The sequence below is a fragment of the Brienomyrus brachyistius genome, unplaced genomic scaffold (genome assembly GCF_023856365.1).
Source record: "Brienomyrus brachyistius isolate T26 unplaced genomic scaffold, BBRACH_0.4 scaffold65, whole genome shotgun sequence".
NCBI lineage: Eukaryota > Metazoa > Chordata > Actinopteri > Osteoglossiformes > Mormyridae > Brienomyrus > Brienomyrus brachyistius.
The window spans coordinates 586594-601088 of NW_026042340.1; the positions used below are offsets into that span (position 1 = coordinate 586594).

Genomic DNA, 14495 nt, shown 5'->3' on the forward strand with positions numbered 1-14495 from the left:
AGGAGGGGCAGGTGCCCAGGCCCTCTTGTCACCCCTACCCCACTGTAAAAGGTCTGCTTACCTCCCCGTTGGATAGGAGGGGCACCTGCCCAGGCCCCCCTGCCACCCCCACACCACTGTAAAAGGTCTGCTTACACCCCCTTCTGCCAGGAGGGGCTGGTGCCCAGGCACCCTTGCCACCCCCACCCCACTGTAAAAGGTCTGCTTTCGCCCTCGTCGGACAGGAGGGGCAGGTGCCCAGGCCCTCTTGTCACCCCCACCCCTCTGTAAAATGTCTGCTTACACCCCCTTCCGCCAGGAGGGGCTGGTGCCCAGGCACCCTTGCCACCCCCACCCCACTGTAAAAGGTCTGCTTTCGCCCTCGTCGGACAGGAGGGGCAGGTGCCCAGGCCCTCTTGTCACCCCCACCCTACTGTAAAAGGTCTGCTTACCTCCCCGTTGGATAGGAGGGGCACCTGCCCAGGCCCCCCTGCCACCCCCACACCACTGTAAAAGGTCTGCTTACACCCCATTTGGACAGCAGGGGCAGGTCCCCAGGCCCCCTTGCCACCCCCACCCCACTGTAAAAGGTCTGCTTTCGCCCCCGTCGGACTGGAGGGGCAGGTGCCCAGGCCCCCTTGCCATCCCCACCCCACTGTAAAAGGTCTGCTTACGCCCCATTTGGACAGGAGGGGCAGGTCCCCAGGCCCCCTTGCCACCCCCACCCCACTGTAAAAGGTCTGCTTTCGCCCCCGTCGGACTGGAGGGGCAGGTGCCCAGGCCCCCTTGCCGCCCCCACCTCACTGTAAAAGGTCTGCTTACGCCCCATTTGGACAGGAGGGGCAGGTCCACAGGCCCCCTTGCCACCCCCACCCCACTGTAAAAGGTCTGCTTATGCCCCATTTGGACAGGAGGGGCAAGTGCCCAGGCACCCTTGCCACCCCCACCCCACTGTAAAAGATCTGCTTATGCCCCATTTGGACAGGAGGGGCAGGTCCCCAGGCCCCCTTGCCACCCCCACCCCACTGTAAAAGGTCTGCTTACCTCCCCGTTGGATAGGAGGGGCTGGTGCCCAGGCACCCTTCCCACCCCCACCCCACTGTAAAAGGTCTGCTTTCGCCCTCGTCGGACAGGAGGGGCAGGTGCCCAGGCCCTCTTGTCACCCCCACCCCTCTGTAAAATGTCTGCTTACACCCCCTTCCGCCAGGAGGGGCTGGTGCCCAGGCACCCTTGCCACCCCCACCCCACTGTAAAAGGTCTGCTTTCGCCCTCGTCGGACAGGAGGGGCAGGTGCCCAGGCCCTCTTGTCACCCCCACCCCACTGTAAAAGGTCTGCTTACGCCCCCATAGGACAAAAGGGGTTGGTGACCAGGCACCCTTGCCACCCCCACCCCACTGTAAAAGGTCTGCTTACGCCCCCATAGGACAAAAGGGGTTGGTGACCAGGCACCCTTGCCATCCCCACCCCACTGTGAAAGATTTGCTTACGCCCCCGTTGGACAAGCAGGGCAGGTGCCCAGGCCCCCTTGCCACCCCCACCCCACTGTAAAAGGTCTGCTTTCGCCCCCGTCGGACTGGAGGGGCAGGTGCCCAGGCCCCCTTGCCACCCCCACCCCACTGTAAAAGGTCTGCTTTCGCCCCCGTCGGACTGGAGGGGCAGGTGCCCAGGCCCCCTTGCCGCCCCCACCTCACTGTAAAAGGTCTGCTTATGCCCCATTTGGACAGGAGGGGCAGGTCCCCAGGCCCCCTTGCCACCCCCACCCCACTGGAAAAGGTCTGCTTATGCCCCATTTGGACAGGAGGGGCAGGTGCCCAGGCCCCCTTGCCACCCCCACCCCACTGTAAAAGGTCTGCTTATGCCCCATTTGGACAGGAGGGGCAGGTCCCCAGGCCCCCTTGCCACCCCCACCCCACTGTAAAAGGTCTGCTTTCGCCCTCTTCGAACAGGAGGGGCAGGTGCCCAGGCACCCTTGCCACCCCCACCCCACTGTAAAAGGTCTGCTTATGCCCCATTTGGACAGGAGGGGCAGGTGCCCAGGCCCCCTTGCCGCCCCTACCTCACTGTAAAAGGTCTGCTTTCGCCCCCGTCGGACAGGAGGGGCAGGTGCCCAGGCCCTCTTGTCACCCCCACCCCACTGTAAAAGGTCTGCTTACCTCCCCGTTGGATAGGAGGGGCACCTGCCCAGGCCCCCCTGCCACCCCCACACCACTGTAAAAGGTCTGCTTACACCCCCTTCCGCCAGGAGGGGCTGGTGCCCAGGCACCCTTGCCACCCCCACCCCACTGTAAAAGGTCTGCTTTCGCCCTCGTCGGACAGGAGGGGCAGGTGCCCAGGCCCTCTTGTCACCCCCACCCCTCTGTAAAATGTCTGCTTACACCCCCTTCCGCCAGGAGGGGCTGGTGCCCAGGCACCCTTGCCACCCCCACCCCACTGTAAAAGGTCTGCTTTCGCCCTCGTCGGACAGGAGGGGCAGGTGCCCAGGCCCCCCTGCCACCCCCACACCACTGTAAAAGGTCTGCTTACGCCCCATTTGGACAGCAGGGGCAGGTCCCCAGGCCCCCTTGCCACCCCCACCCCACTGTAAAAGGTCTGCTTTCGCCCTCTTCGGACAGGAGGGGCAGGTGCCCAGGCCCCCTTGCCACCCCCACCCCACTGTAAAAGGTCTGCTTATGCCCCATTTGGACAGGAGGGGCAGGTCCCCAGGCCCCCTTGCCACCCCCACCCCACTGTAAAAGGTCTGCTTTCGCCCTCTTCGGACAGGAGGGGCAGGTGCCCAGGCACCCTTGCCACCCCCACCCCACTGTAAAAGGTCTGCTTATGCCCCATTTGGACAGGAGGGGCAGGTGCCCAGGCACCCTTGCCACCCCCACCCCACTGTAAAAGGTCTGCTTTCGCCCTCTTCGGACAGGAGGGGCAGGTGCCTAGGCACCCTTGCCACCCCCACCCCACTGTAAAAGGTCTGCTTATGCCCCATTTGGACAGGAGGGGCAGGTGCCCAGGCCCCCTTAACACCCCCACTCCACTGTAAAAGGTCTGGTTTCGCCCCCGTCGAACTGCATGGGCAGTTACCCAGACCCTCTTGCCACCCCTACCCCACTGTAAAAGGTCTGCTTACGCCCCCGTCGGACTAAAGGGGCAGGTGCCCAGGCCCCCTTGCCACCCCCACCCCACTGTAAAAGGTCTGCTTTTACCCCCGTCAGACTGGAGGGGCAGGTGCCCAGGCCCCCTTGCCACCCCCACCCCACTGTAAAAGGTCTGCTTTCGCCCCCGTCGGACAGGAGGGGCAGGTGCCCAGGCCCTCTTGCCACCCCCACCCCTCTGTAAAAGGTCTGCTTTCGCCCCCTTCGGACTGGATGGGCATGAGTCCAGGCACCCTTGCCACCCCCACCCCACTGTGAAAGGTCTGCTGTGCCCCGGTCGGACAGGAGGGGCAGGTGCCCAGGCCCCCTTGCCACCCCCACCCCACTGTGAAAGGTCTGCTGTCGCCCCGGTCGGACAGGAGGGGCAGGTGCCCAGGCCCCCTTGCCACCCCCACCCCACTGTAAAAGGTCTGCTTACCTCCCCGTTGGATAGGAGGGGCACCTGCCCAGGCCCCCCTGCCACCCCCACACCACTGTAAAAGGTCTGCTTACGCCCCATTTGGACAGCAGTGGCAGGTCCCCACGCACCCTTGCCACCCCCCACCCCACTGTAAAAGGTCTGCTTACGCCCCATTTGAACAGGAGGGGCAGGTCCCCAGGCCCCCTTGCCACCCCCACCCCACTGTAAAAGGTCTGCTTTCGCCCTCTTCGGACAGGAGGGGCAGGTGCCCAGGCACCCTTGCCACCCCCACTCCACTGTAAAAGGTCTGGTTTCGCCCCCGTCGAACTGCATGGGCAGTTACCCAGACCCTCTTGCCACCCCCACCCCACTGTAAAAGGTCTACTTACGCCCTCGTCGGACTGGAGGGGCAGGTGCCCAGGCCCCCTTGCCACCCCCACCCCACTATGAAAGGTCTGCTTACACCCCCGTCGGACCGGAGGGGCAGGTGCCCAGGCACCCTTGTCACCCCTACCCCACTGTAAAAGGTCTGCTTACGCCCCCGTCGGACTAAAGGGGCAGGTGCCCAGGCCCCCTTGCCACCCCCACCCCACTGTAAAAGGTCTGCTTTCGCCCCCGTCGGACAGGAGGGGCAGGTGCCCAGGCCCTCTTGCCACCCCCACCCCTCTGTAAAAGGTCTGCTTTCGCCCCCGTCGGACTGGATGGGCATGAGTCCAGACACCCTTGCCACCCCCACCCCACTGTGAAAGGTCTGCTGTCGCCCCGGTCGGACAGGAGGGACAGGTGCCCAGGCCCCCTTGCCACCCCCACCCCACTGTGAAAGGTCTGCTGTCGCCCCGGTCGGACAGGAGGGGCAGGTGCCCAGGCCCCCTTGCCACCCCCACCCCACTGTGAAAGGTCTGCTGTCGCCCCGGTCGGACAGGAGGGGCAGGTGCCCAGGCCCCCTTGCCACCCCGCACCCCACTATGAAAGGTCTGCTTACGCCCCCATCGGACTGGAGGGGCAGATACCCAGGCCCCCTTGCCACCCCCACCCCCCTGTAATAGGTCTGCTTACGCCCCCGTCGGAGAGGAGGGGCAGGTATCCAGGCCCCCTTGCCAGCCCCACCCCCCTGTAATAGGTCTGCTTACTCGTCCTCCGTCGGAGAGGAGGGGCAGGTACCCAGGCCCCCTTGCCACCCCCCACCCCCCTGTAATAGGTCTGCTTACTCGTCCTCCGTCGGAGAGGAGGGGCAGGTACCCAGGCCCCCTTGCCACCCTGCACCCCACTGTGAAAGGTCTGCTTACGCCCCCGTTAGACAGGAGGGGTAGGTTCCCAGACCCCCTTGCCATCCCCACCCCTCTGTGAAAGGTCTGCTTTATTGGCAGATTAATCACGCCTCTGATAGGAGACTCCGTATAAAGACGTTGTACTGACAGCTGCCTGCAGAGTGAACCAGCTTAACCAGGCTTTTGAAGCGACTGAGAATCAGCAAAGTCAGGATATAATGCAAGACAAGAAAGTCATTTCATATCATACCGAACGGCTGCTATATGAACAGCATTTAGTTTCTTTGTGGTAATCGGTTGCCGCCATGACACGCAGATATCCAAAGTCTCCTAAATACTGTTTTGTTAATTTTTTATTTCATTGAATATTTCCTGCACATCTCATTAATATACTGAGGAGAGCTGGATAAAAGAAACTGTACTGGAAGGTAAACTTCTGAGGCCTTATTGGCATTGTCGGTTATATCTGATACTTAGGAAATCAATTATATTCAAATGTTTTGTCTATGTTTCTTACACACAGAGGCTGCTCAGGAAAGAAAAGTATTTCAGTAATTATTTAAGCCTAGTAATTCCGAAGTTGCGGTTGTTTTATGCATTTGTGGCGCGTCTGTGAATGTGCAGCGCGTTTGTAAAATGTGGTTCGCACGTGTGATTTTGATGAAAGTGTTTTCGAATTTGGCCATCGTCTATGAATTTGCAGAGTGTTTGCAAATGCGTTATGAACTGAATAATATGCTTTGTTGCTTTGCAATGTGTTTTTCTATTAGACGTGAGTTTCTTGTGTTGTATTTCATTGGGCTTTCTCGGCCACCGTACAAACCTGTCTGCAAAGCTGACATGTATTCATAAGATGAATGCCAGTAAATCAGACCGGCTGGAAGTACACAAGTGTTCATCAGTTTTATTACTTGGACATGTTTAAAATGGTCTTGTAATTCGGTAAATTGTACAGTTATTTACTTGAGTAATATAAAAAACATAAATCAAAACATACATACAACACAAAGATAAGACTGGAAATCACGGAAAATGTGTACAATACAGTTACATAATATATATATAACGATAAAAACCCAAAATGAAGAGGAATTAAACACAGTGCAAATATCTTTGGAGCTTCAAATGACTTTGTGGCGATAAAAGGACACAGAGAAAAGGCAGAGTATTGGGTTCAAGTAGGAGGGGCCGGGCAGCGTGGGATCGGCGACGGCACATTCCGGTCACTTCTTCCGCTGGAACACGTTGGCCAGCATGGCGCCCGAAGTCGTCAGCTGACCCACCTTACTGAGAAACTTGGTCTTTGTGTCTTCGCTCACGAGGCTGGCAGCTATCGACATGGACCTGGATACAGCAGCCAAGGGGCACGGTTTGGTGGGTGCAGAGCGAGAGCTGACTAAAGTGACCAGATAATAATCAAGCGAGGGGCTGGTCGGCACCGCCCACGCCGTGGTGTGAGGGGATCTACGGCGGTAAGCGAGGGGCTGGTTGGCACCGCCCACGCCGTGGTGTGAGGGGAGCTACGGCGGTAAGCGAGGGGCTGGTTGGCACCGCCCACGCCGTGGTGTGAGGGGAGCTATGGCGGTAAGCGAGGGGCTGGTCGGCACCGCCTACGCCATGGTGTGAGGGGAGCTACAGCGGTAAGCGAGGGGCTGGTTGGCACCGCCCACGCCATTGTGTGAGGGGAGCTATGGCGGTAAACGAGGGGCTGGTTGGCGCCGCCCACGCCATGGTGTGAGGGGAGCTATGGCGGTAAACGAGGGGCTGGTTGGCGCCGCCCACGCCATGGTGTGAGGGGAGCTACGGCGGTAAACGAGGGGCTGGTTGGCGCCGCCCACGCCATGGTGTGAGGGGAGCTATGGCGGTAAACGAGGGGCTGGTTGGCACCGCCTACGCCATGGTGTGAGGGGAGCTACGGCGGTAAGTGAGGGGCTGGTTGGCACCGCCCACGCCATGGTGTGAGGGGAGCTACAGCGGTAAGCGAGGGGCTGGTTGGCACCGCCCACGCCATGGTGTGAGGGGAGCTATGGCGGTAAACGAGGGGCTGGTTGGCACCGCCCACGCCGTGGTGTGAGGGGAGCTATGGCGGTAAACGAGGGGCTGGTTGGCACCGCCTACGCCATGGTGTGAGGGGAGCTACAGCGGTAAGCGAGGGGCTGGTTGGCACCGCCCACGCCATGGTGTGAGGGGAGCTATGGCGGTAAACGAGGGGCTGGTTGGCACCGCCCACGCCATGGTGTGAGGGGAGCTACAGCGGTAAGCGAGGGGCTGGTTGGCACCGCCCACGCCATGGTGTGAGGGGAGCTATGGCGGTAAACGAGGGGCTGGTTGGCACCGCCCACGCCGTGGTGTGAGAGGAGCTACAGCGGTAAGCGAGGGGCTGGTTGGCACCGCCTACGCCATGGTGTGAGGGGAGCTACAGCGGTAAGCGAGGGGCTGGTCGGCACCGCCCACGCCATGGTGTGAGGGGAGCTATGGCGGTAAACGAGGGGCTGGTTGGCACCGCCCACGCCATGGTGTGAGGGGAGCTACAGCGGTAAGCAGATGGTTCAGTTGGCTCTTACCCCTGTGGCTCCTGTGAGTTCCTGTTCTCCACTTTCTGCTCACATTCCTTAATCATGGAGCTCAGGATATCCTGCGAAAAAACGACACAGAAGAGTGAGATCCCGCCTGCTCTGTTTGCCTTCAGTGTTGGGTATTGTGAGGTTTCCCAGTGCTGGGACGGTCTAACAAACCTCATATTCAGAAGAGAACTGTTCCATGTCAACTCTTAAGCATCTCAGCCCTGGGAGGAAGTGATTCACCAGCACGTCTTCGGAGATAACTGTGCGTCTGCAGTTATGGGGTCCTCCAGCCAGACCTGCTGTCCACCCACTGCTGTCTGTCAACCCCCCCCCCCCCTCCCCAATAAAGGGTGGCGGGCTGCCTTTTTAAACGCCCATTAAAGTAGCTATGAGAACAGTTTCAGGCGCTAACCTGACCCAAATGCGGGGACCTCGGAGCTGACAGGTGTATATGGATTGGGGGGTCTGGGGAGAGTTTGGTTGCAGCTTTGCTGCACAGTCAGCCCTCCCCAGCCCCAGCGGTTAGGTTCTGAGTTCATGTTTACCCTGAAATTAGGTGTCCACATGGAGGGTTTGTCTTCTCCACTTTCAGGGCATATTCACACGCTTCAAAGCTGTACTCCAGGCCTGTTTTTTGTCGTTTGGTTACGGCAACTTGGATGAAGTTAAAGCCTGAAGCTTTCGTCTCCTCAGTAAGAGGCAGCTTAGCAAAATGGGCAAAGGCAGCTAGAATATCCCACGTTAACATTAAACCGATTGAGAGGCGCTGTAAAAGCTGAGCTATTCGGTACTGGGCCGGGCGACATTTGACCCCCGGGGTTCTGAAGGATACAGCAGCAGGAGAGGGCGCTGTAGGCCTCGAACAGCTGCATGGCGATGTCCATCCGCTTGGCCTCGGCCGTCTGCCCATTGTTGCCCAGTGCCAGCTTGTGCAGGTGAGGGAGCACGACTGAAACACAGAGCTGGGTTTGCGTGTGTGTGTGTGACGGTCGCTGAGGCCCAGTGACCACAGACACACAAAACGGGCAAGGAAGACAAGGCCTCCAGTTTACTAGCACAGAACAGCAAAGCCATAATTCGCAATGAACCATGACACACTGAACGGTTCCCTGAAGAGAAGTTGCTGTGTCATATCTCTGGCTTGAAATGGCCAGAAACTCACACTCGTCTCTGAAGCGAGGCTCAGCGTTGGGACCGACCCTCCCGAACGTCCGGATGATCTCAATGTGCAGGGAATGCTGGTCCTGGTACTGCGGGTCCTCCAGGAAGGACGCCAGCTGCATCTTCACTCTCTCCAGAAGCTTAAATCGCAAGTACGTGACACATTATCCTTCAGGCGTACACACACTGGGAGATATCCACTGGTCTGCACTGGTCTTCATGCAGTTTGACATGCAGTTAAATCTCCAAATTAAAGGTCTGGATGACTGAAGTGACACGGTACCTCTTTCTGGGTCACGGTCTCCATTATGGTACCAAATGCCGGTATCGTCGATATCCTAACCGAGCTGGAACCCAAGCAGAAACGGACCCACTGACAATCTGAGGCCGAGAGTCTCCACTAATTCAATATGTAGACAGACAGAGAAGGTAGATGGTGACTGTGTGCGGCGGTAAGTAGTGGCAGGCATGAGTGGGACACACATCCGCGCGGATAGCGGCAGAGGGACGGCACAGACACGGAGGACACGGACAGAGCGGAAGTCTCACGTCTGCATTGACTCACAATTCCGGGTCACTGCACAAGGTAATTAGCGCTGGAGCTACCCGCTTGTCAATTAAGGCCTCGCTCATGCCCCTGAGAATCACCTGCAACCGGTCAAAATGCAAAAGAGAGACGAATGGGTGAGCGGGTGGGACGGACGGGGGTCTGGGGGGGCGGAGAGGGCAGCGTGCCTGAGGGCGAGTCTGGAGCCTAATCATGCGATGAATCGAGCACGTGGGGGCAGCGAGGATCTCAGCCTGAGGTCGATGTTAGCATGTCTTAGCTTAGCATAGCCTCCTCCCTGCCTCGGCTTCCCAGGAATAGCGCGACCCGCAGACGGCGGCAGATCCTTCGTTCACCGGCACTCAAAGGGTCCAAACAGAGCAATGCGGCCATACGAGGGGGCAAATACTCTCGCATTTCCGGGTAAACATGACCACCCTGAATAGACGTGATAATTACCCAAAAGCAGCCTCTGAATACGGGGCCGTGTTTCCCGTTTGGTATGGAGATGACAGCTGCTCTGGGTTCACATGGTTACCAAGCATTCATCCCGGATTAAGTTACAGCTGACATGTTAGCACGTTAGCGTTAGCCGCTTCTCACTGCCACGAGCTCCTCGCACGGAGAGTGAGGCACTTCCTGGAAAGCCATGGACCAAGGTGGGGAGGGTAGGCTGGGAGGAACGAGGCAGGAGTGGACTTACATTTCAGGATCATCAGAGAGCGCGATAAGGGCTGGGGCAACCCTCTGAGCTATTAGACTCTCACTGACCCCCTTCACCAACAGCTGATTGGTCAGATCAGGGTGATGTCACACGGTGTGCATGGAAAGAGCAAGCACGGCACCATGGCGATGCGGAGAGAGAGGGACAAAAATAATAACAATAAAATAAACAACCATCCAAACAGGAAACAAAAGAGGAATAAAGAAATGATATCAATAATGAGGTGAAAATGGACACGTCCCACACATCACAGGCAAAAGTAAGGAGCAATGCAAAATCTGAGAGATCAAGCAAGAACAAATTTATGTGAGACCACTGATGTGGGGGTGTTGATTCCATAAGTGGCACTTTTGGACATTGATTTGATGATATGTTTGGGGGGGAGGGATGCTTTCAGATTCAATAAGGCAGGCAGGCAGGCAAGCAAATCCAACACAGTGACATAGTATTACAGCGCAGTACAGTAACATAGTATTACAGTGTTTTCTGCACAGTACAGTAACAGTACAAGGTTATGCTTTTCTCTGCAGTTCCTCCTGAAAGAAGGACAGCTCTCCTTTGGCCTTAATCTCTGCTTTCTACACTCCTACTCTCATAATTCTGACCACTGTTACTGCCACACCTGACGCCTCGTCTCGCAGCATCCGCCCACTTACCTCGAACATGCGGGCTGCAGTGCAGCGCACGAGGGCGGAGGTGTGCACCACGCCGTACCAAAGCACCGTCAGCAACAGCTCGTGGTACGCTGGGTTGGCACTTTGGGGGGGACAGGCATATTCTGTTATACATTATGGTCCGAGCGGCACTGGAATCGCCCAGGCCGATCACCCTCCAGTGAGGGAGTGTCTTCACGAGGCCGACTGACACTAGGAGGGCAGAGTATTTTTGAGGAGCATGCGTAACAGGGAGGCGGGGCAGTGCGTGCGGCCCCAGGGTGGGGATAGCTAACACGACCTTTGTTATCAGAAGGTGCAGGTGAAAAATGACCCACCCCCCCATCTGTGCTGTAAATTAACGGCATGATGTCGGAACCGTAATCAAACACATACCCCCAGGAGGCACCAGAAACATAAAGCACAGAACCCTGGGAGGCCAGGCCTGCCCTCAGCCCAGCCCCGCCCCTGCCACACCCCCAGCCCCTCCCCCTGCTTCACCAAATGCCCTGACACGCCCACTACCTCGGCCCCGCCCCTGTCGCTCCCCCAGCCCCGCCCCCTGCTTCACCAAATGCCCTGACACGCCCACTACCTCGGCCCCGCCCCCGCCTGCTCACCCCAGCTCCATGAAGGCCGCCTTCAGGCTGTCCAGAGGAGCATGGGACAGAGACAGGCTCATCATGACATCCTCCAGGAAGGCCACCAGCAGCTTGCGGTCCTCCTCCTGGGGGGGTCGCGGGGGAGGTGATTCAGGTGAGGGGCCACGCGCACTCTCAGCCGTCACTGCTCCACCAGCCTCTCCTTACCTGGTTGTAGCATGTCAGCACCCCGGTGGCGTAGATGGGCACGGTACCCTTCGTCAAAACATCATTCCCATCCGTGGCATCTGCCGTTACCGCGGACACATGACAAAGACGAGAGCATACGTCATGGCGCCTGACAGCAGCCACGTCCTGCCAGCTCTTCCTCATAAAAGCAGGCAGGAGCGTCTGCAGCACATAAGCGATCATGCAGCTTCACGCACCCACACTCTCCTCAGACAGCCGGAGGATTTCCTGGAACTGTGGCTTCACCTGGAAGGAAAATATAACAGGACTTAACAAGGTGATTATACCCAGAGAGCAGACTGCAGCAGAGGTCAAACAGCCGGGGTCAAATCCCCAAATGTACACTGGCCTTAACACCTTGAACCGGACACTTGATACCACACTGCAGCAGAGGTCAAACAGCCGGGGTCAAATCCCCAAACGTACACTGGCCTTAACACCTTGAACCGGACACTTCATACCACACTGCAGCAGAGGTCAAACAGCCGGGATCAAATCCCCAAACGTACACTGGCCTTAACACCTTAAACCGGACACTTGATACCACACAGCAGCAGAGGTCAAACAGCCGGGGTCAAATCCCCAAACGTACACTGGCCTTAACACCTTGAACCGGACACTTGATACCACACTGCAGCAGAGGTCAAACAGCCGGGGTCAAATCCCCAAACGTACACTGGCCTTAACACCTTGAACCGGACACTTGATACCACACTGCAGCAGAGGTCAAACAGCCGGGGTCAAATCCCCAAACGTACACTGGCCTTAACACCTTGAACCGGACACTTGATACCACACTGCAGCAGAGGTCAAACAGCCGGGGTCAAATCCCCAAACGTACACTGGCCTTAACACCTTGAACCGGACACTTGATACCACACTGCAGCAGAGGTCAAACAGCCGGGGTCAAATCCCCAAACGTACACTGGCCTTAACACCTTGAACCGGACACTTGATACCACTCACCTTTGTGTTTGTGAAGATCTTTCCAAACGTCCGGCACAGCCTCCAGAAAAGCCTGGAGAACTCGTGCACACAGGCTGCGGAGCTGACGTTGATCTGACCCACTATTCCGATGAGATGGGGTAACCTGGGGGAGCAGTAGCACCATCTCACCGAACGTAACGCTCTGCATGTAGGGGCTGGATTTACTCACCTGTAAACCTACCAAGGCTAAGCTTTAACGTCCATCTGGATCTTAAAAGGACTCTATTTGAAATGGAGTTATGGAGAATTTTTTGGGGATTTATAACGAAATGTATTTAAGGACCATCAAAAAATACAATTGAAAGTTACAATTACAAATTACAAGAATTACAATTACAAGAATTCCTTAAAAACCAATACAACCAACAGGCTTAGATGAATTCAGAAGCCCAGTGTAGATGCTTCTTCATGGTTAATTTGGGGGGGGGGGTGACACTTACAGCTGGTTGACCACCCAGAGCAGGCTGCCCCAGCCCATGGTTCCCTCATGCTCCAGCTGCCGGTCATACAGGTAATTGCTTTTTCATGTTATATTATATATGTAGTGAATGTGTGTTTCTCATGATTCATTATTTTTGATCATGTGATCACACATTAAAACACATATCATGTGTTTACTTGAGTTCAGGTCGTTCCATGGGGCACCTAACAGATTTTCAGTCTGAAAATGGCGTGTACCATTTTGCTAAAGTTTCCAGGCTGAATGACAGGCGTGAAACATTGCGCAATGGGCTTTGAGGTACATTTTTGCTTGTCGGTGGGTGTGTCAGAGGTGTTAGCCAATCAGCACTCTGTTCGGAGTAATGCTGGCATAGGAATGGTAGCACATTACATTTGCATACACTACATTTCCCATCATCCCCTGCTCACAGAACAGTAAAGCTCCACACATCTCTTTACTGCTCAGCTCATTTATTTATGGCAGCATCTTTGAACAGTGAGGTACCCAATGTTTCAGCTTCATCCACCTTCCATGGCAAATTTAGAACCGTATGCAAACATGCAGACAACTCTCACCAGCTTCCATACCGGTTGCTGCTTTCTCTGGTCCCTCAGCATACTGGTTCCCTACGGAAGCGCGCGCCACAGTGGGAAGGTTCCCTTATTTCCAATTGTGGAACAAGGGAAGGGGATGGCTTGGCACAGGGGGGGGGGGGGGTGAGTGATGTTATGTATATTATTGTTTTGTTGTGCAATGTTTGATGTGCTGTCTGAAAGGTCAGGGAATGTAGGTGGCTAATGGCCAGTTATTCTGTTCTGTTTGGGGGTAAAAGTATGTATTGTAAGTTGCAAGCATATGATACTCAGATCTGTTTCCCCCTGTAGTTGTAGGCTGTCCCAATTAACCTATTGGGAACCAGTATATAAGGAAAGGGGGTTAGAGTAAGAGAGTCTATTTTTTCCCTCTTCTTCTTCTCCTCCTCCTCCTCCATTAGACTGTGACGTCTACATTTGTCCTCCACCCGAAGCTAACTGTGTTGGAAAGCTTTGGAAACTTCAAAAATGTGTTTATGGTCTTGAGGATGCCTCACTGTATTGGTACAAAAGAGTGAGAGACGCTGTGTTTGAAACAGGAGGCAAGGTGTCTCAGGTGGATCCAGCTGTGTTTTACTGGTTGGATCAGAAGGGCAATGTTAATGGAGTACTTGGATGTCATGTGGATGATTTCATTTGGGGAGGCACAACTGATTTCTCTGGTACTGTGATTTCTCACATGAAAAATACTTTTCAGGTTGGCAGAGAGGAGATGGATCATTTCTGTTACATTGGCATGGAAGTTTCCACAGACAATGGCACTGTCTTTGTACAGCAAGAAAGATATGCTAAGAGTTTGTCCTCTATTCACATTGACTCCACTCGGGCTTTACAGCGTGATTCTATACTTGATGAAGCTGAGGTAGATCAACTTAGATCTAAGGTTGGTCAGCTTCTCTGGATAGCAAGACAAAGTCGACCTGATGTCATGTTCGATGTGTGTTACCTAGCTTCATCAATGAAACATGCCACGGTACAAGACCTGCATGACGCCAATAAAATTGTGAGAAAATTGAAAACTGACTGTGTGAAGCTGAAGTTCCAGTTCTTGGGAAAACAAGATAAATTGAAGTTTGTTCTTTTCAGTGACGCATCACTAGGAAACTTACCGGATGGAGGCACACAAGGTGGGCACTTCATCATGCCCATGGGACAGGATGGCAAGTTCTCACCACTGTGTTGGCAGTCGAAGAGAATAAGGAGGGT

At 55.9% G+C, this 14495-nt stretch overlaps 2 protein-coding genes across 2 annotated transcripts in view; one reads left to right on the forward strand and one right to left on the reverse strand.

Annotated features, from left to right (window-relative positions):
- Nucleotides 1-14495, forward strand: part of LOC125725331 (NACHT, LRR and PYD domains-containing protein 12-like) — a 322258-nt gene that overhangs the window by 170085 nt on the left and 137678 nt on the right. The gene's annotated exons all lie outside the window — the stretch shown is intronic.
- On the reverse strand, nucleotides 5787-12892 carry LOC125725371 (RAB11-binding protein RELCH homolog). Its single transcript, XM_049002233.1, has 14 exons — nucleotides 12873-12892; nucleotides 12695-12772; nucleotides 12234-12357; nucleotides 11465-11513; nucleotides 11247-11326; nucleotides 11058-11164; nucleotides 10441-10540; nucleotides 9764-9846; nucleotides 8797-8860; nucleotides 8515-8653; nucleotides 8185-8301; nucleotides 7524-7612; nucleotides 7353-7423; nucleotides 5787-6132 (listed from the first exon to the last, which is right to left on the reverse strand). The coding sequence occupies exons 1-14, from the start codon at nucleotides 12890-12892 to the stop codon at nucleotides 6012-6014; spliced, it is 1242 nt and encodes a 413-aa protein (XP_048858190.1). The 3' UTR covers nucleotides 5787-6011.

Coding starts and splice junctions, on each gene's coding strand:
- LOC125725371 (XM_049002233.1), bottom strand. CDS start 12,892: ATGGAACGACCTGAACTCAA. Junction 11,327..11,464: donor GCTGTCTGAGGAGAGTGTGG/GTGCGTGAAGCT, acceptor CGGTAACGGCAG/ATGCCACGGATGGGAATGAT. Junction 8,654..8,796: donor AGACCGTGACCCAGAAAGAG/GTACCGTGTCAC, acceptor TTGCGATTTAAG/CTTCTGGAGAGAGTGAAGAT.